Genomic DNA, 24,940 nt, shown 5'->3' on the forward strand with positions numbered 1-24,940 from the left:
TACAATTTTCCAAGAATGGCAGTGTACAATGAAGGAACTGTTCCCTGTTCCCTGAAGGAATAGATAACATTTATTTTATTTACATTTCTCAAACTAATAAGGAAACCAAAATGAATCTATTCTTGGATATTTCTTTTACAAATTTTGTGATGTGGTTCCAGAGTCTAAAAATGTCTGTAAAACATGAATATTCTTGTAAATAATCTAAAAATGCATTTTGTAGAAGAAAATTGCTTGCAATAATAGAGAAAAAATATCTTGTATTCAGGAAAGTGTACCTTAAGACAGCGGTCACCAACTGGTGGTCCGTGGACCACTAGTGGTTTACGAGAAAATTTTGGTGGTCCACAGAAAAAATATTTGCATTTTTTATATTGCACTAAATACTATTTATTGTTTTAAAAAAATCATATTAGTGGACTGCAGGATTTAAAATTATGAATTTGGTGATCCCTGAGGTCCGAAAGGTTGATGACCCCTGCCTTAAGACATTTGTGCCCCTAAAATGGTACAAATGTTTGTGTAGATTTTAAAATATACTGAAAACCGATGATGAAAAACAAATAAATTAAAATTGAAAAATTAGAAACTTAGAAAACATTGAAAGATTAATGCATCCTTAATTTCTTCTGAAATTGGTAGGAACAGCTATATAAGAATTAGTTTGTCTACTTTCATCTGTTTCTTTTAATGAAAGAAGACAGGTGTGTAATTCAGGTCCGGAACAGTAGAGATATCATGTTTTAAAAAGGTATCAGGAAGTGGCTAGAAGAAAATAATCATTAGCAGTATTGAACAAACAATTGCACAAGAATTTGAGCAAACATTCATGCAGGATAATAATAGGTTGGATGTATTTCATTTTCCATTCTCATTTTTGAATAAGACATTGTAATGCGTTTTATCATTGAAAAATTAGAATTCAAGGCCAAAGTACACTTGACTATTCCTTGGTACCAATAAAAGCTTTGTTTCTTTTTAAGATTATGGTTTTGAATCTGTTTAGCCCCCCTCGTTATTTTAACTTTTAAGTAGAAGTTACACAGAAATAAGAATATTAGTAACTTTTAAAAAGAAGATTGGAATATTCTGCTAAAAAAGACTAAATTAGATTCTTGTTTGTTTTTACCTTGATTTGCTTTTAATCTGGTTGCAAAACTGAAACTATTTGTGTTTTAGTAGTGTTTAATATAAATTGTTTTTAATTACATTTTGATTTAAAAAAACTTTACTACTATCTGCTTTAAACATAGTTTAGTACTAGAAAGGTGGAATACAGGGATAGGAATGTCCTCAGGAAGTGCTGTTTCTGCATTATATGAGTGTAATGTGGAAAGGCAAAGCAAGGCGTCCATGAAAATTTTATTCCACAAGTCATTGCCGACTATGGGGGAGGGGTAATTGTGATGACCCGGGGCGTGGCACAAAAGCAACATAGCCAGAGAACAGGTCTAACTCCGCTTTATTGCTTCAACTTTGCCCCCAAACGTCCCCACATTTACTACAAGTCCTGGAGCAAAGCTCTCGCATGTACCTTCAGCAGCCTCTGGCTGCGAGTAGTCCAATAAGCAAGATTAGCCAAACATTAACCAGGGCAAGCAGTCCAGTAAGCCATGTTAGCCAAACAGTAACCAGAGCAAGAAGTTCAGCGAAGCAGGAAAACAGGACAAGTCCCACAAGATAGAGCACAGTAATCTCCAGGCATTGGCAAGTGCACACAAGGCTCCACAGATTCAATGCTTGTTCCCAACAAGTGCCCCCCCGCAGCTCCTTACATCTTAATCCCCAGGTGTGCCTTGTGAAGGGGGGTGGGGCACTCTTTTCCCTCGTAGCCAGCTCAGTCTGCATTATTCTTACATTGTGTTGTGGACTGCCAGCTGCCAGCAGAGCTGGCAGCAGACTCAGATGATGAGGAGGTTGGGGAGGAACTTGGGTCAGTTCTGGAATCTGGGGAAGGCTCTGATCGATGCTCTGTATCAGATGCAGACATAGAGCCAGGGCCATCTGACATTTCCAGCCACCGGACAGTCAACTACCTTTGGAGGCTGAGATAAGTGAGGAGAAAGAACAGCTTGAACCTCTTCCAGATGCACGTATGAGCAGAGCAGTTAGGAGAGGAGAACAATGGAGGACAAGGAGTTGACTCGGGAAGCAAAGCACACATGGAAGCTGAATGGCCCCTCCCTGGGTAGCGAATAAATAGAAGGAAAGGGGAGTGGTTGTCGTAGGAGACAACAGTTTGTAGTTCTGAAGATTTTGGCTCATTGCATTTCGTGCCATAAAGACTGCTTGCCAGAATTTACTTTGCAACCTTTTGTCTGGGAGATCATGGCCTTGAAATTATCGCAAGGAACTGATAAAGTCTGTACTCAATTAACTCCTTGAAGGACTAATGCCTGGACTTTTCAGTGGGTGGATACAATTAATTCAGAAGAGGAAAATAAAGAGGTTTTTTGTGACCAGTAGTTTGTTTCTTGTTTCTGCTAAGGCTGGGTCAGAACACCTTCTCTCTTCTCTCCGTGCTCTAGGATCAGGACGGGTAGTCCTTGCTCTTCGCCTGAGTTCTGTCTCTCCTGCTCTCCCTGTCTGCAAGCCTTTCTGATCCTGAAAAGCCTTGCCCGGACTGACTCTGCCCTTCCCCAGTTTCCTCCAAGGACAACAGAGCCACCCTCTCTGTTGGTTCTTGTTCATCTTCCCCCGCATATTCAGATTCCTATGGGGGCATGACAGTAATGCACATACCACATATTAAAAAAGGATCGATTTTCCAGCCATGTGGTGGTATCTGTCCTTAACATTTTGGTCAACTGCCCCTTCCATGTACATGTTCTGTCCCCGTCTCACACACGCACACCAGCAGTCGACCAAGAGTTAAAATAAACCAGCAGACAAGAATTTCCTTTGATAGCAGAATTGGCAGCAACCCAGTGGCTGCCTGCCAAAAGTTTTTACTTACAAAGGGAGGTTTATCTCCTCCGAAAACATCAAAGTAAGTCCACAAAAGCCAAAGAATAGTCAAGTCCAGTCCAAGAATCCATCCAAGCAGAGCATATAACAAAGTTCCAGAGATGCAGAATGACTTGCTAGCTTTCAGTTTTGTCTGTCACAAAACCTGAATGGCCACCACACCCCTTTTATCCCCTGTGGGTTGTGGTCCAGTGACTCAGCTAAATCTCTGGCATGCCTCCTTCTCTGCTGTGTGCGCTTGTCTTTCCAATGCTGTCGGGGATCCAGCCAAGACTTATCTCCGTCGCTGTCTAACTGCAGCTGCTCAGAAGTGTCTGGTTCCTGGCCTATCTCTTCTCCTTCGGAAGACACCTGAAGCATTGCCAGAGATTAGGGTCCTGGAGAGGGAGGCCTTGCCAACTCCTTTCCTTCACTTTCGGAGTCTTCTCCCTCCGATAAGAGGGGCTCAGGGGTCGGAGTCACAACAGTACACTGCTGAGTAATCTTTTTCAGGCTAAGAGATGCATTTGGCCTTTAAATGGTACTTGAGGAGATATATTCTTTTAGGATTCTCACACATTAAAGTGTCTTAGAGCCCTAAGTGTGGGATATATCCAATTTATCCTAAATGGACACTATTAATTTATTTAGAAAATTTATATTGCTGCCTACTCGCACATGGCAACTTAGGTGGTTTACAAGACATAAAAAAACAATGTAAAAGAAATAAAAATAATATAATAATATAATAACCCTAGCAACAACAAACATTCATATGAGCCATTTAATGGGCTCCATGCCACTCTGGGTTCCCCAGGCCTGCTGGCAAAACTACGTCTTCAGGGCTTTCCTGAAGAGTGTTAGAGGGGGGCAGTCTAATTTCTGGAGGGACGATGTTTCAAAGGAAGGGAGCCACCATGGAGGAGGCACTTCTTTTGGGTTCCACCAGATGTATCTCCTTAGGACCCACAACATTCCTTGCTTCCCTGCCCTAGTGGGTTAGGTAGATGTGACTGGCACTATGTTGGAGAACATGCAATTTAGAACTGACTTGACAGTGTTTAGCACACAAATTGAGGCAAGCATTCAACCTCTACTGTATCATGCTTCTCTACCAGAATGCTCATAGTTCCATTTATATCTTCTTCCTATCAAAAGCTTATTCAGCTCTCACTCATTATCAGCAGGTAGGTATTGCCACTATAGCCAAATCCTTCAATGCCAAACATATCATCCATTGACATCTAGACACCTGAAGCATTAAGTATTTCTTTCTTACTGTTGGGTTATAACCTACATCAAGGAAAAAAAAAATCAAGAAAAACAGTAATTAGATAGCAGATAACTCTTTTCCAAATAACCCTAAGCAGTGCTAAATCAATACAGCTTAACATCAGAATTTGAGAATTGAAAAAGAAATCCAAATGAAAAACAACTCCCCCCTATAATAAAATCAACAACACCTATAGCCTGATTTGTAAAGCAAATAACTTATCTACGATCCAATAACATTTGATAACGTGACCCACATTCCAACAAAAATAATAGGAAGAATTTAACAATTAGTCCTATGAAATGTTTTGTGAACAGATTAATTCAAAAAATAGATAATATAAACATAAATAATCATAACATGGTATAATTTGACAACTTTTAGCTTTGATCCTACTTTCACCCACTTGTAAATTGTTTACAGGTATGATTGTGTCCATCTATAAGATTTAAAATAGTGTAGAAATTATATTCACTGTAATGAATATTTCAAGAATTGCTGAAAAATAAACCAAGGACTTGGTCTGAGAAAATTTAGATTAGTTTGATTGCTATTTCACTGCTGATATTTTAACAAGTATTAGATAAATAATATTTGTAATTTAAATGCTACAAAAATATATTAAATATTTACCGTTCTAAATTAAGAAATTTCTAATGAAATGTTAAAAGAGCAGCAATTTCCATTAAACGTCAGAAAAAAATTTCCGAATAAAACATATGAAAAGCACTGTAGCTGGTGTCATACTATAGGTCTTTCGGGAGATAATTCCTTAAGATAGGGGATCCATTACTATTCTTGACTTTCTTATCTGATGTAGAAAATTAACAGCACATCTCTGTGAATGATATTAAAAGACACATAGATTGTGAGAGTTAGGCACATCTCTCACATGAATAAGATTAATCATGTTGGCCCATGAGCATGCTATCAATATGCTTGTATGTGCTGTTTTGCTCTAACATTTATATGTTGGAGAAGTAGGCTTTCAGCTTCTACTGGCAGTCTCTTGAGTGCAAGTGGAACCATTTGTGGAATCAGTCATTTTGATAGCCTTCTATTTATTTCATATATAATAAAAATGATTACCTGCTTATATACTTGAAGAGACTGGAAATTGGAAACATAACTGAAGGACACGGACCTTTCTCTTTTATTTTCCTTAGCACCCCTTATTTGGCAAATGCCTAAATAGATTTCTAGTGATTACATAAACTTGATAGCTGATAACAAGGATGGGAGAACACAAACTACAGGTGAACAGATGCAAGTTAGAGGTGTTTTTCCTTAGTTACAATCTCCTTTTTTTACTCTTCTCTTTTTCCCACTTTCTATTTCTGCAAATCTCAATCCCCCTTCCCATCCAGTTTGAAAAGTAATTGTCTAAACCATTAGGCATCAATAAAGAATGAGCCTCTCTTTGTCCTCCCCATGCGTAATTTCCAACAGAAAGGTAAGTTTTAAGGCACGCATAATACAGAAGAGAGGATTGGCAGTAGAACGCAATGGCAATTCAACAGTAGATTTGCACAACCAATTACTTCTCTTTGATGGAAAAACAAATAGGATCACTAAAGTCAGTCTGGTTCTGGTTGCTTACGTCTCTTATGAAGTTCTGTATTTGAATCATTTCCCATTGGGATTATAACAGCTAGGGCATGTAAAGACATTTACAATAATTAAAAACATTAGTCTTGAAACAGAAGGGCGCTCTTGTAAAAGACAAAGTAAATAAGCCCTTGTTTTTTAAAAAATCCACAATAAAATGTCTATTTACTTATTTATCTTCACTGTATTAATTATGTGGATATTTGTGTGTTCAAATGATCAAAAATATTTGTGGCACTTCCATATGGAGAGCTAATATTCCTGAACAAATGACAGTGTGTGACTATTTTCTGTGTTGGCTTCCTGTTTTATTAGTGAAAAACTGAAAGATGGGAAAAATGTAATTAAAAACCAGCCAAAGGAGTTTCAGCCTCTTCTTTGGTGGGGGACATCTATCTCAGTGATCTTTGCACAGAGGTAAAGAAACTTTAACAATAGATGTCTTTAATTCCAGTAAAAAAATGGAGAGGAGCACATTTTTTGCAACTACATCTTGCATTTGCAATGGGCATAGAAAATGAGGTAGACAAGATTAATGCCCATTATTTTCCTTCCTTTCTCCTTTTTTCTTTTTAGAGTCTCAGGCTGTGAGGTAAACCACTGCGTACTACTTGGAAGATGTAGTAATCTGAGATGACCAAAACAAATGGACTTGAAATCAAGAAACCTTTTCCTTGGAGATGTAACTGTGAAATATTTCAGTTGTCTGTAAAATCCCATGGATGAGGTTGAACAATTGCTTTACAAAACATTTTTGAAAATTATTGCCATCTCTTTATTTATGAATACTTTTATACAGCTTTAACCAGTTAGGTAATCCAAGACACATAAATTGTAAGTTAAAAGTTTCTGTCTCAGTGTATTTTAATGTCAACCTTGTAAGAATCACAGAAATTTTTTTTTGCCTTTTAGCCTTAAACCATTGGACTACTGGGTCTCACCCAGTTGTAAATGAAGATGAGTTAAGAAAACCATTTCTTTATTTTCATCTTCTCACCCACTTTGGCAACAGTACAGCTAGATATCCTAGCTTAGTCATGTTTTTCTGGTGATTATGGGTTTTCCTTCTGGACAAGTTAAAGAGAAAGAAAACTTGGAGTAGAAGATGAAGTGGTAAAACTCTTGTCAATTACACTTTCTTATAAACAAAACCAAATCCATTATTTCACTCTTCCACTATTTCATCTCTAATTTTGTTAAAACAAATATAGGTATATATTTTCACTGATTCATCAATACATTTGGACTCCTGCGCCCCCCCAAAAGCAAAGACAGATCCACAATTTTTCATTAGTTATGTTGTAAATTAAAAAAGTCCACATTTCACTGTTCCACTGGTGAATTTGTAACCAAACAGGTACCAAAAGGATGGGGTGGAGAAAATCCTGCCACAGTGCACAATTTGAGAGGAGGCGTTGGCATACAATGAAATGAAGCATGCTGTATGCTGCACAGCAACACTTGATCTTGAGTAAGAAAACATTACTTCTGAAGTGGAGCAGAGAAAGGCTGTTAGAGGTTGCCTTCCCAGAGGGAGAGAGAGAAAATAGAGGATAATGTCAAGTGTTCCTGCTTCAAGAAATGGTCAGTGGCCCATGCTTGTACTAGGGCAAGCTCGTCACGCAGATCAATCATTAGCTGCAAAACTTCTCAGTGAGATAGCCCAACAGCTTTATGAAGGAAACATATGAAAAAGAGACATATTAAACATTAACAAATTTATTACCATTCAAACTTTTGTGGATTTTGTATAGAATGTGAAGGATGTGTGTTTTTGTTTTATTTTTATAGTTTTCTTATGTATGATGTATACTAAAGATGGCATTTAATTTCATTGTACGAGGTGCAATGACAATAAAGTAAATTAAAAGTAAATTACATCTGTCTCCATTTATCTATTACTTATACATCCTACTTTATGATCCTTTAAAATAATTTTTTAAAAAATCCCCAGATTAAAATTAAAAACAGCAAGTCAGTAAAAATATTTTAACTTATTTTCCAAAATGGCAAAACTGTTTAAACTCTTGCTGCAGGGCTTCAAAGGGCCGCCCTACAGCTGATCAGTGTTAAAAGGCAGTGTGGTGGTAGACTGGTGCATCCAAAAACAAATGAGTAGACCAGTGCCTGGTAGACCGGTGCCTCCATAAACAAATGAGTAGACCGGTGCATCCAAAAACAAATGAGTAGGTCAGTGCTTCCAAAAACAAATGGGTAGACCGGTACAGCTCTGCAAGCAGTTAAAAGCCTGGTAGACCAGTACCTCTGCTAAATCCTAAAGAACTGTCACATGATCATTAAACCACGCCCACAAAAAAAGCCATGCCCACAGAACCTGTAGTAAAAAAATTTAGAACCCACCTGATATATATACATATACATATACATATACATATACATACATATACATACATACACATACACATACACATACACACACACACACATATATATATATATATATATATATATATATATATATATATATATATATATATATATATATATATATATATATATATATATATATATATATATATATATATATATATATATATATGTTTTCTCTGGTTTTCGCGGGTGTTTGTATGTAGGTCTTTGGTTATTCGGGTCTTCTCCCATGTAAAATTGGAAGTGTCTTGGCGACATTTCGACAAAGTCTCATTCGTCATCTTCAGGCTGGTGTTCTCGGCTTCGTGCTTCCACCAGCCTGAAGAACACCAGCCTGAAGAACACCAGCCTGAAGATGATGAATGAGACTTCGTCGAAATGTCGCCAAGACACTTCCAATTTTACGTGGGAGAAGACCCGAATAACCAAAGACCTACATATATATATATATCAGAAGCCCATATGGTCAAGCATGTTGTAACTGGTAGGTAATCTGAGGATCTTGAATTTACATGACCTGCTTTGCAGGGTCTCTCCTTAAAGACACCTAAAAGCTACAGCTGCTCCAGAATGCAGCAGTTATTGCTTCACACTTGTGTGAAACTGCTATTGCAAGAGCTGAACTGGTAACAGATAATATCTATGTGCAGACCAAGGTTTAAGAGGTTAACACCTTTTAAAGCCTTACATGGCTCAAGTCCTGGTTATCACTGGATGTCACTCACAGTAATATGTGTTCATTCAATAAAATATGGGAAGCGCTCCTTTTGGGTCCCTACTCTGAAGGAGTGTTCCCATTAGAAGTCAGGAAGGTAGGTCTTTCTCATTGCTGCCTCTCTCCTCCAAACAGCACTGTTTCCAAAATCAGACTAGAATCAACATTGTTAAGATTTAGGAAAGCTCTAAAGACAGAATGCCTTTGGGGCTGATAGGGTTGAAATTGTTCCTGCAGTGAGGTTACCAGTTGTATCAACTTGTCCTTTGTTGTTTCTTGGCACAATATGGTAGGAGAGAATGTTATTATTCTTTTTGTTGTTTTAACTCTTTTTAGTATATACTGGAAGTGTAAGCTGAGTACGTGACATGCAAGTTTAAATAAATACTTTCAAGGCATGGGAAAAGAAAATGTGGGAATAAACACCTTCACATTGTTTTGTTTTACTACCTGTATAATCCAACTAAACTGAAAGTGTATTAAATAGGAAGCACAAAAATACTGATCATTTCATTATTCTCATAACTGTGATTCAGGATGTCAACTCCTGATTCTTAAAGCAATAATTTTTTCTCTTTGAATTAATTTTCTTTCTCCAGAGTCACCTTCCCTAAAAAAAAAATCCTTTCTGTGAAGGAGAGCAAAATTCATACCTCATAAATTATAAATATTATCTTCAAATGCTGGGCTATCACAGGATCTCTAAATTAAAACTAATTAAGCAATGCCTTTTAGTGAGAATCTCACCCCAGTTTACATATCAGTGTAAACCAGCATCAATTAAAAAAGGAAGCTCCTTGAGTTCAAGAGCAACTCTTCCTCACTCAAGAGGAAATTACTCAATGTCCATATTTACTTATACATGATCAATGAAAAAAAGGACTAAACTGCGGCTCAGAACGTGGGCAGATCCGAAAAGACAGCTGCTGTTTGGACTAAACTAGATGGGCTGCATCCCTTCCCATGCTTGCCTGAGACTAAGCCTGGTGGAAGCAAAGGAATTACCCCCGAGTAAACCTCTCCAGTCCCGCCTTGCAAACCTTACCACCTTTGGTGTCGAGCGCATTTGTTCTCGAGAGAGAGATTCCTACACTCACCACGGTTTTCAAAAGCGCGGGGTAAAGCCCACGTGCGGCCGGGGCTGTCAGCAGCCGCGCTCTTTGATTCACTTCCCGATGGTTTTGACTTGAAAGTCGCTCGGCATGCGGGCAATCTTTTTTTCCCCTCCCCTCCTTTCTCCTTCACTCTTGGAACTGGGCGGGGACAGGCGGAGGCGAAGACTCGGGGGTCTCTTTTTCTTGCCTTTGCCCGACGATCACTTTCCCGCCGCGGAGTTGGAGGCGCTGGGTTTCCCTTTCCGCGCCGAAAAGAGGGAGGCGAGGGCGGGGTCCGCTCAATGGCATTGGCTGGCGCGCCAAGCCTCGGGCGGAGGGCGTGACCGGCTAGGTAGCGAGGTTTCCTTGTAACCCGAGCCTTAATCGATGGCTTTCCTCAGCCCCGGAGAGGCGACGCGCGGACTCTGTAGAACGCGCTGTCGGAGGACAAGCGGCGGCTGCCTGGAGGAGTGTCAGCGCTTCACCTTCCTCCTCCTCCTCCCCTTTAAAGGGTGGGGGCCGGGCTGGCCTCCCCTCGGCACCTGTGGGAGGGGGAGCGGGGCGGGGGCAGGGAAAGTTTGGGTCTGTGGTTGGCTGCGCGGCCGGACTTAGGCGGCGGCGGCGGCGGGGGAGAAAAAGCGGGCGTCTCCCGCCCTCTCTTGCTCGCGCCTGCCGGTTCCCAGGACAATCCAGAGCCAGCGGGGAACGAGCGACGGCTGTTGGCTGCCACTCGGATTGGATTGGATTGGCCCCCCTCCTGGCAGAGGCTTCACTTGACTGAAGCGGGGAAGCTCATTAACCGGCCGCTTTGGGGGGTTCCGGCTGGCTTTTCGGCGCGCTTCCTCGGTCTTCGCTCCCAATCTGGACGCGGCGGTATGGGGCACCGGACGGAGAAGGCGCCTCTTTCCCTGCTCCTCTTACTGTTGGCGGGTGAGTCTTGGGGAAGGAGGAGGAAAAGTGGCTGCGGAAAGGGATAATGCCGGTATGCATTGAGGCGGGAGGGAGAGATTTTAGTGGGTGTGAGATAATGCTTTTTGCAAGGCAGAGGGCTGATAGTCTGGAGCCCTAAATAAACTAATTTCTCAGCGCTCATTAAGCCGGCACAGGTATTGTGACGAGACGTCTGCGGTGCCAAAAAAAAAAGGGGGGGGGGAAATGAGGGGGAGAATGAGTGTCGGGTCTTGCTCGCGAGCCATATTGTCTTTGATAGGAGTCTCTCTCTCTCTCTTTAATCCCTATTGGCACCAGATAAGTCATGACTTCGTACTGGGCACAGCACACTTCACGCTCAGAAACCCCTTTTTCTTCTTTTTCTTTTTAATGATCGCACGGTTGCTGTTTTTTTTTTTTTTTAAAGGAATCGCCCCTACACACCTTAAGACTCGTGCATTATGGACACATGGTTTTTCTAACCGGAGAATGTAGGAAATCCTTAAGGAAAAATGTATATATATATATATATTGTGCTAAGTGCCATTACCGTCCTTCTCTTGAATTTAAAAATCCAGGTCAAGATCTTTGATTTGTGTGTGTGTTGAAAGAGACCTTTGTTTTCTTAAGCTGTTTTTCTCCAACTGTCGAAGAGGTAGATAATCTTATAGAATTCTTTAGATAGTTTATTATCCCTAATTTTTTCTCCCTTCCTTAGCAATGAATTTAAAACATTTACCTTGAGTTTTCACATTTCGGTAAAACGGTAAAAAAACCCGGGTATTTGCAACGGCTCCTTTAAGACGTTAGTGCATGTAATTATTGTGAACTTTCCAGTTGAAAGATTTTTAAGGGAGGGGGAGGGAATGTTATCTTTTTTGTTCATGCTGTGTTTTGGGTAGTGTCTCCCGCCCCTGCCAGTAATCACTTCATAGTTCATTTTATGATGATGTCAGAGTTCACTTAGGGAGCAGTGAACTTATTTGCATTATGTGTATCTTGCTAGTGTTGGAGCATCAGAGCTGCTCCAACACTAATTTTAGGTTTGTTAATTTGTGTTTTCTCTGCTATGTTCTAATTAATGAATGGCACCTCTAAAGTTATAGGCTCTGGGAAGAGCTGTCTTGGTGTGGATTCCAGTGCTAGACAAGAAAAGGTGTGTTTTGTACTTGTGTTTTGGGCTTTAGTACAGTTTAAAATTAGAAATATGCATAAGAGACCAAACAAACCTAGATGTGCAATATGTACAAAGGAATTTTGAAGTAGTCTATTGGTGATTTTTTTTTTTTTTGAATTTGTATACCGCCCTTCTCCCTGAGGACTCAGGGCAGTGAACAGCCAAATAAAAACATCAAATACAAATATTAAAACACATTTAAAAATATATATATAGATTTGGCCCCATTAATTAAAACGATAAACAAAACAAAACAATTAAAAAACCCTTAAAAAGAAATTAAGCCAGCCCGGCTTGTTGAAAAAAGAAAGTTTTAAGGGCACGGTGGAAGGCACTGAGGTCATGGATTCTCCTTATCTCAGGGGGCAACTGATTCCAGTTGTAAGGTCTGGAGAATTATGTCAGAACTTCCGTCATTAACCAGTAATGTTAGTTAGAATGAAATATATTACAGGAGTTTTTTTCATTTTTAAAGCTACAGAGTTCAGAAGAATTTTATTGGGTTAAACTTAATTGGAATTTATGCCTGGGCCTAATGGGAGGATAGATTTTATTAAATATTATCATATCATTAACTTTGGAGTACAATAAGCCTCAATTTGAAGGACCCATTCAGAAGACATCAGATATCTGAATAAAGACTTTGGACTTTACTTCTAAAGAACATAAAGGTTCATTGCTTGGTGAATCAGTCTAGATGATTTTTTTTTTAAATTTGATTTATATGCCGCCCTTCTCTGGAGACTCAGGGCGGCTTACAATGGGTTAAGCATTTGCATTAATTTATATGTAAGTTATTATAGCATTGAATATATTTTATGTAATTTACATAAACTTGGATTTCATGGACATAGAGATTTAGTAGCATTCCTTCTTTCCATGTGGTTCATTAAACTGAGATGTTAATAGACTTCAATTTTCAACAATTCTTACCAAATAATTATTTTCATGTACAAGATACTGGATTATACGAATGGCCATATTTCATGTTCCTGCAGTTCATTTATTTTGGGGGTGATTAATTTAAATAATTCCATAGAGATATTTAGTGAAGCCCATAGATAATGATCATTAAGCACAAAATCAGGAGTTATTGTCTTTCAGTAGCATGGCTTCCCTGAACTATATGTAAGAACAGATTTGGATTGCAATTTCTATGTTAGAAATTGAACATAGAGGCCTGAACTGAAGAGGCAAGAGTCCAGTTTTAGAAGCCCAAAGGCTTCATGCTATATTTATCTTTCTGCATTGTTAATTGTTGGTAATGTTGCCCAATTAATTGGTTCTCAAGCTTGTTTCCAGGATTAGAAAAGAGGAGGGAACAGATAACCAGCAAGTTATGAAAAAAATGTATTGTGTTCCAAAAATTATAGTACCACAATACTTATTCTTAAATTGTCTCTAAAGAAAATGGTGCATTGCCACCATCGTGATTAAAGTCTGAAAAAAAGTTTCAACACTACTGTAACAATATTGCATAGAAGTTGCACACATGGGAAAGTGAGGTGAGGGAAGAAGGAAAAGAACAAGTGACAAAATGTATGTCAAGATGAAAAAATATTTCTATGCTTGTCACAGATATTGGAATGTAAATACATACTGGTAGGCTTTGCATAATGACATCATCATCTGTGCCTTCAGTTTGATATAACATTGGTTTTCTGCAGATGCTTGGGGAGGATGCTTTCTTAAAAATGCCCTTTGTTTTGTTTGTTTGGGATAATTGTTTTCCAGTCACAGTTGACTCCTGAAAAGTGCCTGAACTAGTCCTTGCAATCTTTTTGGCAAGATTTTCAAAAGTATCTTGTCATTGCCTTCTTCTTAGGGATGAGAGAAAGTGACTGGCCCAGCTGTATTCCTGCCTAAGGCAGGACTCAACCTCATGCCCTCCCAGTTTCTTGCTTAGTGCCTTAAACCACAGATTGTAAGCAGGCCTGTTTTTACATTTCACTCATATTTCCATTTTTAAATATCAAAATATAATCCTTAGAAAAAGCAAGTCAATAAAAAGTTTGAGAATTGCTTCCCATATGTGTTGAGGGTTGTGTTGTTAAAGGGATACAAGTGTTACATGTAATTGGATAGAATTTGTACCTATAAAAAAAGTAAAGAAATTCAGTGAAATGTTTTACTAATTTATATCATATAGAGTGGCATAGTGCACTGTGACATGTTATATGATTAGAAATGTACCAGTTATATATTTACCAATTACACTAGAAAGTGTGATACTGTTTCACAGTAAAACAAATAGAGGCACTTGCCTTAAGAAATCACTTTCTGTGACTGCACATATGGTGTAAACCCCTTAGGTAAATGCTTCACTATCCTTCACAGTTTAATAGCAACATAGAAAGTTTCTGCAAGCTGGTTGTGATCAGTCTGTAACCTGAGCAAATGTCAAGCTCTCCAGTTCTAATTAAGATAAATAAGATAATTTAATTTAAAAACCTGCTGCTTTCTTTGGTGGGAAAAGCTTGAGGGAAGGAGGTGAGTCATGTTATACCTCTGTAAGAAAACTCACAGTAAACTTGTAAAACCTCCAGGTAATCAATATTCCTCTTCCATGCTTCAGAGGCCCTTCTTTTTTCTGCCTAATCTTCAGTTTTTGGCTAGCATTAGGCAATCTTTCAGAGACTTCATTTCATGTTCATTGTTCTTTGCCATTGCTTGCATTTCCAGCTGTTTGATTTCTTTGATGCTACAACAGTTAGTAATTTGAATCAAGGTTTAATTCAAATCCTGCCGTTAAAGGCTTCCAGTAATTAGTTGCTTGTCTGCTTGTAATCATGAACCTCATGAAGCAGTGTCCTTTACAATGCAATTATAGTTAGACAACAGAAATGAGAGCATAAAGGGGTTTGTTCATTAGATATCCTATTTAGCAGATAAATAAAAAAAATATGCAAAAATAAATCTGGGGAAACTGTTTGTCCAAATGGTAAGGAAAAGAATATGTCTGAGACTGAAGGTACGCATTGGGAGACCTAGTTGAGATAGAGAAAATGTGCATATATGTGAAAAACATTACAAGTTTTTGTTTCTTCTTTTGTAATAGAATTCTGGCTCATTCATTGAAGCTAAATGTGGGGAAATTTAAGGCCAATGAAAGGATGTACTTTACACAGCAACCACACTTGTTTAGCCAAGTTCTGGTTTGGTTTCCTTTTCTCTCTAATTCCAATACTAGACGGTTTCCCAAATATAATACAAAAAAGTTTGTCTAGAAGGCTATTGTATGTTTAATGTTTGTTAAGTATACACCCGAGGAAGATTGTCTAAGGCGAGATGGTGGAGATGTTTTTGTTTGTCTTAAAGGTCATGGTATTTGGGAGGATTTTGAAAAATAGTTGTTCTTATATAGCATGCATGTGTTGCTACTTTAGCATGTTTTTCTGAGCATCAGCAATTTCCGTTTTATAAAAGGGCATTTGCTGGGCTTTGTGGGATAGATAGTTTAGCATTTGGAAGTCACATCCCCTCTTCAAACTATACTCATGAAACAGCTGTGTAAGAGGACTGATGCCAGGAAGTAAAGTGAGAGTGGCTTAGCCTCAGGACCAGGATGCTTCTCTGCAGCACTCTTTAAAGCTGCTTTTGTTTTATAACTCCATGAATTCAGGAGTTTATGTGAAGTTCTGAAAACTATACACTTACTTCTAAAATTTGAGATTATATACAATTATGTGCAATTATATACAGGTTTAGACAACTCTAGTCAATGTCTATGTTTTAACAAATCACTAAGTGAACAGGGGTTCAAACCTGATACAAAAACATTAAAGGTTCAAAAATATGAAAACCCTTCAGCCAGACTTTATATTTCCTCCTCTGGAGAAATAGCTTTCAAACACTTCCTGTAGCAAGCTAAATGCCTTTTCTGTTCTTGCGTTTGAATTTTACCCCATTGTTCCTTGCAAAACTCTTCAAGCTCAGATAGTGCTTCTACAAAGGAGCTGTTACATGTACTGATTTAAGGGGCACTCATTTCTATACCTATCATGTTCACCTTTTTTTATCCTGAATTTGTCAACAGCTGCACATCAATTCAAATTTGCACAAAGATGGTATGTTTAGTTTGTACCATGTAGAGGTTGTGTCAGCTTTTGTTCACTTAGGAATTCATACAGCTGCATTATTTACTCAAAGCAAGTTGCATTTAGCCTGCAGTCTTTGTGGCCATGCGTACAATGAAAGCATCTGAGAATCTTTGAAGAGATATTGTAACTTATCTTTGCATGATTAAAATGCCCGTGCAGATCACATCTGTTAGTATTTGGCATGCTATGTGAAATCTACTCATTTTAATGCCTGAGGAGAGAAACTGTGTTCTTTATTGTTTTCATGGTATGTGAATTTGAACTAGACTGATCCTATGAAATTTGTTGTAGTTTCTTGTTGTGAAATTGTTTGGGAATCTGCAGTAATACCTATTTGTGCTTTAATTTTTTTCTCCATTAGTGTATGATCTACAACATGTGTGTCAAACTCATGCCGTCACATTGCCATCACATGACATTTTGTGACATTTTTCTGCAGAACTGGGATGGGCGTGGTCTGTGCGTGACTCATCCGGCCTATGGGCCACCAGTTTGACACCCCTGCTATCTTAATAATGTGTGGCATATATATGTTTTCCCATATTTTTTAAAAATAATCAGACTGCTTTACTTTAAAGATAAAGGTTTACTTCTGTCCAGTCATGTCCAACACTAGGGGGCAGTGGTCATCTCCGTTTCTTAGCTGAGGGAGCCAGCATTGTCTGAAGACAGTTCTGTGGTCATGTGGCCAGCTTAACTACTGTATACCCAAGGTGCATGGAACACTGTCACCTTCCCACTGAAGTGGTACTTATTTGCATCTGCATGCTTTCAAACTGCTAGGTGGGCAGGAGCTGAGCCAATTAATGTGCACTCATCATCCAGTCATGGCTATCAGGTCTTGAACCCAGCTGCTAAGCTCAGCATCTTTAACCACTGAGCCATTGCACCCCTTGCTTTATTTTACTTGTATTTATCAGTACATTACATATATTACTACCGGTTTTCCAGAACTGGTCAGAACCTGCTGAATATCACCTCTGACTTGTTTGCCACTCAGCTCTCAGTGACTCTAGGCATTAAGTTCACAAATTCCAAGATTAGTAACTTAAAGCACCAGTCCCAAACAGCCCAAAATCTTTGTGATTTTTAACTTTTGGTTCACTAAAAGTTAATTTTTTTTTGAACATGGAGGTGACATTGGGATTGGCAAATTTCATTCTTCAAGATGTGAAAGAATACAGTCTGGAGTACAAATATGAAGGCATTATTTGAAAAGCTGTACCTCAGGAGTCTAGGAGAAGCCATGTCCCCAAAACCCCAAGGATAAAAATTAATACATTAGTTATAATTGAGATAATTATGAGCTTGACTTTGACAAACTGTAAATTCATTTTTTTTTCTTGAGAAAGACAGTCTGAGACAAGAGATTTTTGCACACTCAGAAATGAATAGTGTGTTTTAATGTTTTAAAAATGTGTAAATATGAAGATTGTTAAGGAATGGAAGTGAAATGGAACAGGTGTCAGTGTATTTCTCTATTCCAAACAACATAGTGTGAATGTTTCTGATATCTTAAGGAACTGTTACTAAGGTCCCCAACAGAAAAGTATAAATATATGATAATCACATTTCATTATACAATTTCCTTAAAAATGTAATTGCCAAATTGGAGCTACACCAGCTAGATTTTAATTTATCAATAGAATTCTCTAAACAAGATAAAGGAAAGAAATATAGATAAAGGAAAGAAATATAAAAGACAATATAGTATATTTTTTAAAAAACCACAGAGCTTAGACCCATAGAGAGAGAAATAATGAGATCAAATGTCCTAAAAGAGAATCAAGGCTGCATAGGGATTTCAGAATCAATTAGGTGCAGATAAAGAAATAGTTATTTTAGCACATAAGTGCCTATTTGAAAATGTTCCGTGGTCATGTGATCATAATTTGCATGCTTCACAGCCAGCTTCTGGCAAGCAGTCAGTGGAGAAGATGGCTGTACAATTGCATAATAAAATAAGAACTACCTGTCCTGGGTTATTAGAACTCAGGCATACAATTGGAAGTCTTGCACAAAAATAGATAATGAATTCTAATAGAATTACCAAATATCAAGAAAGATGTAATTAAGTTTTCAAAATAAAGCATGATGTTCATGGAAATATGCAATACAGTTAGTCCTCAACTTATAACCATTTGTTTAATAAATATTCAAAGTTACAATGACATTGAAAAAAGTGACTAACAAGTTACAACCATCAGAATATTCCCATGGTTGTGTGATCAAAATTCAGGTGCTTGGCATCTGGCATGTATTTATGATGGTTGCAGTATCCCAGAGTCATGTGATGACCATTCACGACCTTCTTAACCAGCTTCCAAAAAGCAAAGTCAATGGCAGAAGCCAGATTCACTTAACAACTGCACTGATTATCGTAACCATGGCAGAAAAAGTTGTAAAATCAGGTGGAACTCACTTAACAACTGTCTTGGTTATCAACAGAAATTGTGGTCCCAATTGTCATAAATTGAAGACTATCTGCACTATATTATACAAAGTTGATGTTGAGCATTATGGTGAGATTTTTGCACTACAAACATGCAAATACAGTGTAGCAGCACTTAGAAAATTGCATGTGGTGTACTTATATTAAAATCACCTTTTTTCACAGTAACTGAAAGAGAAAATTTACATGTATCAGCCATTAGATTTTGAATAACCACGGAAAGAAACCTCATCTACAAATTGTAAAAATCCATATATGGACTAACGCAAACAGCTAAAGTATGGTACAATAAACTAAATTAAATATTGTGAAATATTGGTTTGGAAAATAAAATGCTGTTCCATATTTATTTACAAGACTGTATATTCATTGTTATGTTGATGATTTAATTGTGTGTGCAAAGGACAAAAGAGGCAGCTTGGAGATAGCTTGGACAATTTAAACATAGTAGTAGAGTTAAGTTGATAGAAAGTAGAAGAAATGAAGTAATAGAAGACTAGGTTAGGGATAAATTGTTATTGAGAAAATCTTTATGGTCACTAGAAGTTGAAATTCATAATCATCAACTGGAAAAGACATATTTAGAGGTAATTAGTTGCTATCTTGGAACTGAAATGTGGAGTGCGCTTGCTCAATCAAACATGAGAGAGAATGGACCAAATCAAGTTACTGAGGCAAAGGAGTCAAGCACATCCATGAAAATTGGATATTTGAACAAAGGAAGAAACCAAAACAAATTGGCAAGTAATGAACAGCAGCTGTGGGAAACTAGTATACACTGCATCTGTGAACAACCCAACGTGCCCAATGTTTTTCAATTCAGTAGAAAGGTAAGTGAGCCAATAGTAGAAGAATGGAGAGCGGTTAAAAGAGTCATCAGATACTTAGAAGCAACTATAGACTTTAATTTAAAATTTCCTATATCTAATGATCCGAAACCTATGGGGTACTGTATAGAGTTTCAGTTTCAGATCAAGATAAATCTGATAAGAAATCAACTACCATGTGGTTGTGAGGTATACTTATCACTTTGTACAATAAGAAACAAAGCCTTGTAACCCTATTATCTGCAGAAGCTGAATATTGTGCTATAGAACAAACATACAGGGATTTTGCATGGCTGCACAGATAACTACCAGATTTCAGAATAAAAGAGCAGACAACAACCACTTTACTTGAGGACAATACAGGATATATGAGAACTGTAATGCATACATATTATGAAATGGACATGTTGACCTGCGATATGTGGATGTGCAAAAAAATAAGAGCAAATGAAAACTGATGTATATCAGATGATATAATGGCAAACATTCCCACTAAGGTATCACCTACAGACTGCTTCTTTAGGCTCAAAAAAAGCACAAAATGACGCACATGGTGCAACCAATTGCCACACACAGTTTAGTGCACAGAGCTGATGAGATGGGACATGGGCTGTATCATTCTGTTTCCAAATTGTTTCCTTCAGGATCCAGAATAGAGGAGGGATCATCTGGTGTGTTATTTTCCATCTCTATTCTTTTGCTGTTTTATATGAAAAAGAATGAAATCATACAATCTATGATAATTACCGAGTTCAGTCCTTCTAATATAAAGGTTCTGACAACTGAAAGTTCTGTCCTTCTGATACAGATATAAGACAATGTAATTTTTTGCCTCTTATTTATGACTCTCCTTGTTTTTGCTGGTTAACTGGTTTTCAGTTTTGGCAATGTTTAATAAACAAGCAAATAAACATCAAGTTATATTGTTAGCTGAACGGAGTAGTTTGTCTGCTTGCTCTGATTTGGATATAAAGATTGACTGAGAATATTCTTGGGGCAAATTACACTGGAAGTTATCCACAGTAACATTCCACTGCCACAGAAATATGTGTGGTTTTCTTAATGGAAAATATGAAAGAGAAATGCTTGGTAGAATTAGGAAGTGGTGGCTGAAAACAATGCATATAAAATTATTGCTGCAAAAAAAATGAAAGGTTTGATACGTATATTGAAAAAAAAGGTAAGCTATAGAAAACATAGTCCATGGATGTCAAACTCAAAGTGTCATGTTGCCATCACGTGATGTATCGCAACGGTTTTCCCCTTTGAGGAGCTGGGGTGGGCATAGGCTGCACGTGAAGCATCCAGCCTGTGGGCTGCCAGTTTGACATCCTGATGTAATCAAAGTAACCAGATTAACGAGAGAATGCAAAATAATTTTGACGCTAATAAGCCATGGTTTTGGAAGTGGGGAAAAAAAGCTAAACGAAGGGCCTTTAGCAGAGTAAATGGAATTAAAAATTGATTGCTGAAGTAATTTGAGATTTAATCTGAAATGTGGGAAGTATTCCAGAGATTTGTATGATAATTGATAGGTTGAAAAGTAGGATTATAAAAACTTGTCTCTCAGAAATAAAATGATGTAAAGGAAATCATAAAAGTTGTAAAACTGTTGAAAAGAAAAGGTAAGCCTGAATACATAGGTAGAAAACTGTAATTACTGACTATGAAATATGGCCAGTGTGAGAGATGCTGGTAATTTTTCTCAGCAACATCTAAAATACAACAAATCACACTCTTTGATTTTTTTTTTAAAAAAACACCTTTTACTATAGCAAGGATGTTTTTGGTTTGGGAGAGCAAGTGGTATAACAAGATTTGGGAAAACAGATTATTTCAACTTCATGATATTTCCAAGATAAAGGCACAATGAAGAAAAAAGCTGAATTAAAAAATAGCTAGAATTCCTCACATTCATTGAGTACCTGTCAGAAATAATGAGATTTCTGATAGGAATAAATACAGAAACCTTACAGTAAGCAATGGAAATTCTGTGCCATCAAGAAGGATTTATTTTTCTTTTATTTCTTCTAGATGTTTTTTACATACTGTATTGCTTAGAATCACTTCCTTCCCTTCTGAAATTCTTTGGTGTAGTGACATTCCCAACATCTGTATAAAGGGTTGTTAAGTGCTTTGAGAATCATGCTCCTGAGAGTTGACTCAATTAAAACCAGGTTCTTTACATGTGAGCAGGACCAATCCTGACAATTTTAATGTGAATTGAAGTACAATATGAGAACTGGTGGATCAGATACAGAAACTATTGTTATCTCAATACCTTGAGCAGCTATATGAATGCATTGTCAGACTAGTGTTGCTTGTGTAAGTATTTACTAAGAATAATTTTGTTTGCTCATGTAAAACAAAATAGTCTTTGTTTTTGTGAAGTGACCACCAAGGGATATATAATCAAAGAGAATGCCAACTTGCTTGTTGAAAACCAGGTTCTGTAGTCTGTTTACAGCAATGTCAATTTTTATATACTGGACTGACTGTAAAAGCAGATTTTAGAAGAATATCTTTCAATAGATGATATAAAAGGATATAAAGAACCATGATGGCACAGTGGTTGGAATGTAGTATTGCAGGCTAATTCTGCCAACTGTCAGCTAACTGCCAGTAATTCGATTTTCACCAGCTCAAGGTTGACCCAGCCTTCCATTCTTCCTGGATTGGTAAAATGAGGATCCAGAGTATTGGGGGCAATATGCTAACTCTGTAAAGTTCTTAGAGCCAGCTGTAAAGCACTGTGAAGCAGTATATAAGTCTAAATGCTATTGCTATTGCTATAATATGTTATCCTAAAATAAATTATTCCAATAAATAATGTCAGTAGATACAGGTAATTCTGGTGGCCTTGCTATACCTAATCATGGCATTGATAAATCAGGGAATACCTAAAGGTAAAGGTTTCCCCTGTCCAGTTGTGTCTGACTCTATGAGTGCTCATTTCCATTTCTTAGCTGAAGAAGCTAGCATTGTCCAATTGTCGTTTTGTGGATGGCATGACTATACACTGGGCGCATGGAACACTGTTACCTTCCTATTGAAGTGGTACCCATTCACTCACTTTTGCATGCTTTCGAACTGCTAAATTGGCAGGAGCTGGGATGAGTAATGGGAGTTTATCCCTCAATGCAGCAGTCGAGCCTTGAACCCAGGACCTCAGTTTTCCTGCTGATAAGATCAGCATCTTTAACTGCTGAGCCATTGTGTTCCCTTAGGAAATACTTAAGATGTAAAGTGAAGAAATATAAAAACAAATCATAAACTCCAACAATTTGGTGAAAAAAATGTGACTTCATAGTGATAGTTTCCTCCCTGGATGTGATGTGGTTATTTATATAATCGAGCCCATTTTAATAGCAACAAATGAAAAGACACATAAATATGATTGCATGACAAAAGCTAAATTTTTCAGAGGATAATATCTTTTGAATTATACTTGATAATTGGACAACATAAATGGATTTTCCATGAGCTTATTATAGCTCTCAGACTGATTTTGAGCATCGGAAAGATAAATGATTCCATTTGTTCAGTGAATTGAATAACTGATTGTACTTGCTACTTAGAAGCAGGTTGCCTATAGACATTGACTTTGTATAGATAAGTATAATGTAATATGGGACTCATTTATATTGAATACATAAAGATAGTCATATAAATGCATTAGAAATATATATTTGAATACTATTGGCATTAGTCAAATATATTTAGAATTGTGTATATATAAATTTATATGTATATAATTTTTTTCTTGTATTTTGTCTTTTTCTGTTTTAAAGTTTTATTTAGTTTTATTACAGCATAAAATACAATGAAATAAAAGATTTTTAAAAAGAGGAAAGTGCAAGATAAAGGAAACAAGAAAATAGGTGTTGACCTTTGACTCTTTCCAACACAGTAAAATTTTAATACATTTATGACCAACTTTTTATATTATCTATAATTATTACAAGATAGTTCTATAGCTACACAATTATTAAATCATTAAAATTCTAAATTTAATTTTTTTCTATTTTGAGCATAAAGTTCAGAAGAAATATCCCAATAGAAACAAGACTAATTAAAATCTCTTTGTTGAACATAGTTTATATTGCCATCTTAACGAAATCTATTTTTTTCTGTTTACTCCTGTTGTGGAAAGTGATATATATATTATTATTTACATTTATTAAATAGATAATTTCTAAATTATCATAATTTATATTTACCATAACACAATTCTCTATCAAATTCTTTAACTCTAAAGGGAAATCTCTTACATTCATTTTAAGATTCTAAACATTTTTTAAAAAGTTCCATCTTTATAACTAAAAATCAATTCTAATGCATCTTTTAAAACTTCCTTATAACTGACATTCTTTCAAATTCACTTTCAATAATACTTTGCAAGCCTTAGGAATTACTCAAGCATTATATATAAAGAAAGAAAGAAAAAACTCATTTTCAAACTTACCTTATAAGCACCAAACAGTCCATTGGAACTTTCTTTTAATTACATATGTCAAATCAATAGAAAAACCATCCTAACTCCAGTTAACTTAATATTTAAGTCACTTCCTCCAGCTTGTCCTCATAAAATAAAATATTTTTCTTCATCGGAATTTATATTGAATAAAATATACATTTCTTTTTTTCTCAAGAGATTCTCCAATATGATTTTTTTGAAACAAATATGTCAGCATTGTCAATTTCCATTTCAATTTTGGAGATCTCAAACTTGTTCTCTTGAGGATTGTAGATTTACTTGCAACTCTTCTTTTAGTTGGTTTGTAATTAAACCATCTTCATAGTAGGCACTGTTGGTGTCAGATTTATATTCCAAAAGTACAGTTGTCCTTTGCATTGTCAAATACTTGTGTAGTAGCTTCAGTGGTTTGATAATTTTATACACTTGGCTATATTTCTTAATAACATCTGGTAGTCTAAGCAAAATTGTTGAAATTCTTTTGCTTTCCTGGATTTGATGCAAATCAAATCATGTCTCAGGAGAAAAGGGACTAATTTAAATATATGTCGTTGAAGTAAAAAGATTACAAATTAGCACCAGATTAGCACAAGGTATTCTTTTTCTTTGTGTTAAGCATTAGTAATCAAAACCTTTGCAGATCTTAGACTTCATTGTGCTTTTGTTTTTTGTTTTTTTATTTCCTTGGTTATAGACTTTTTCTATAAAATATTTATGAATAATTTAACATTATCTGCTGTAACTGAAGCAGAGGTTGATTTATGTCAATGAAAAAGCTTTGAGTGCTGGATTTGGCCATTCTTAAATGAGCAGCATTCCCTTATGTCCCAAGGTGATCATGTCTGCTTAAACTGAAAAACTAACTAGAGTTGGGTAGGTATGAAATATGCATACATATATGTGTGTGTGTGTGTGTGTGTGTGCTTTTTTTTTTTCTTCTGGCAGCCAGC

The 24,940-nt window shown here is 36.9% G+C and overlaps 1 protein-coding gene and 1 long non-coding RNA gene across 3 annotated transcripts in view; one reads left to right on the forward strand and one right to left on the reverse strand.

Moving 5' to 3' along the window:
• Nucleotides 1–6,578: 6,578 nt before the first annotated feature.
• Nucleotides 6,579–10,370, reverse strand: LOC148113336 (uncharacterized). The gene is made up of 2 exons (XR_015734442.1): nt 10,031–10,370; nt 6,579–7,497 (listed from the first exon to the last, which is right to left on the reverse strand). It is a non-coding gene; the product is annotated as an uncharacterized LOC148113336 (long non-coding RNA).
• The window catches only part of PTGFRN (prostaglandin F2 receptor inhibitor), a 110,064-nt gene continuing 95,480 nt past the window's right edge, over nt 10,357–24,940 (forward strand). The window contains exon 1 of one of the 2 annotated variants that reach the window (XM_034414185.3): nt 10,357–10,957. In XM_034414185.3, coding sequence (XP_034270076.2) covers nt 10,903–10,957 — 55 coding nt within the window. In that variant the 5' untranslated portion in view covers nt 10,357–10,902. Of the gene's footprint in view, nt 11,010–24,940 lie in introns of both variants that reach the window. The other variant, XM_087894987.1, reaches the window with a different exon arrangement.

This window comes from Pantherophis guttatus, chromosome 5 (genome assembly GCF_059756535.1).
Source record: "Pantherophis guttatus breed Tessera chromosome 5, ASM5975653v1, whole genome shotgun sequence".
NCBI lineage: Eukaryota > Metazoa > Chordata > Lepidosauria > Squamata > Colubridae > Pantherophis > Pantherophis guttatus.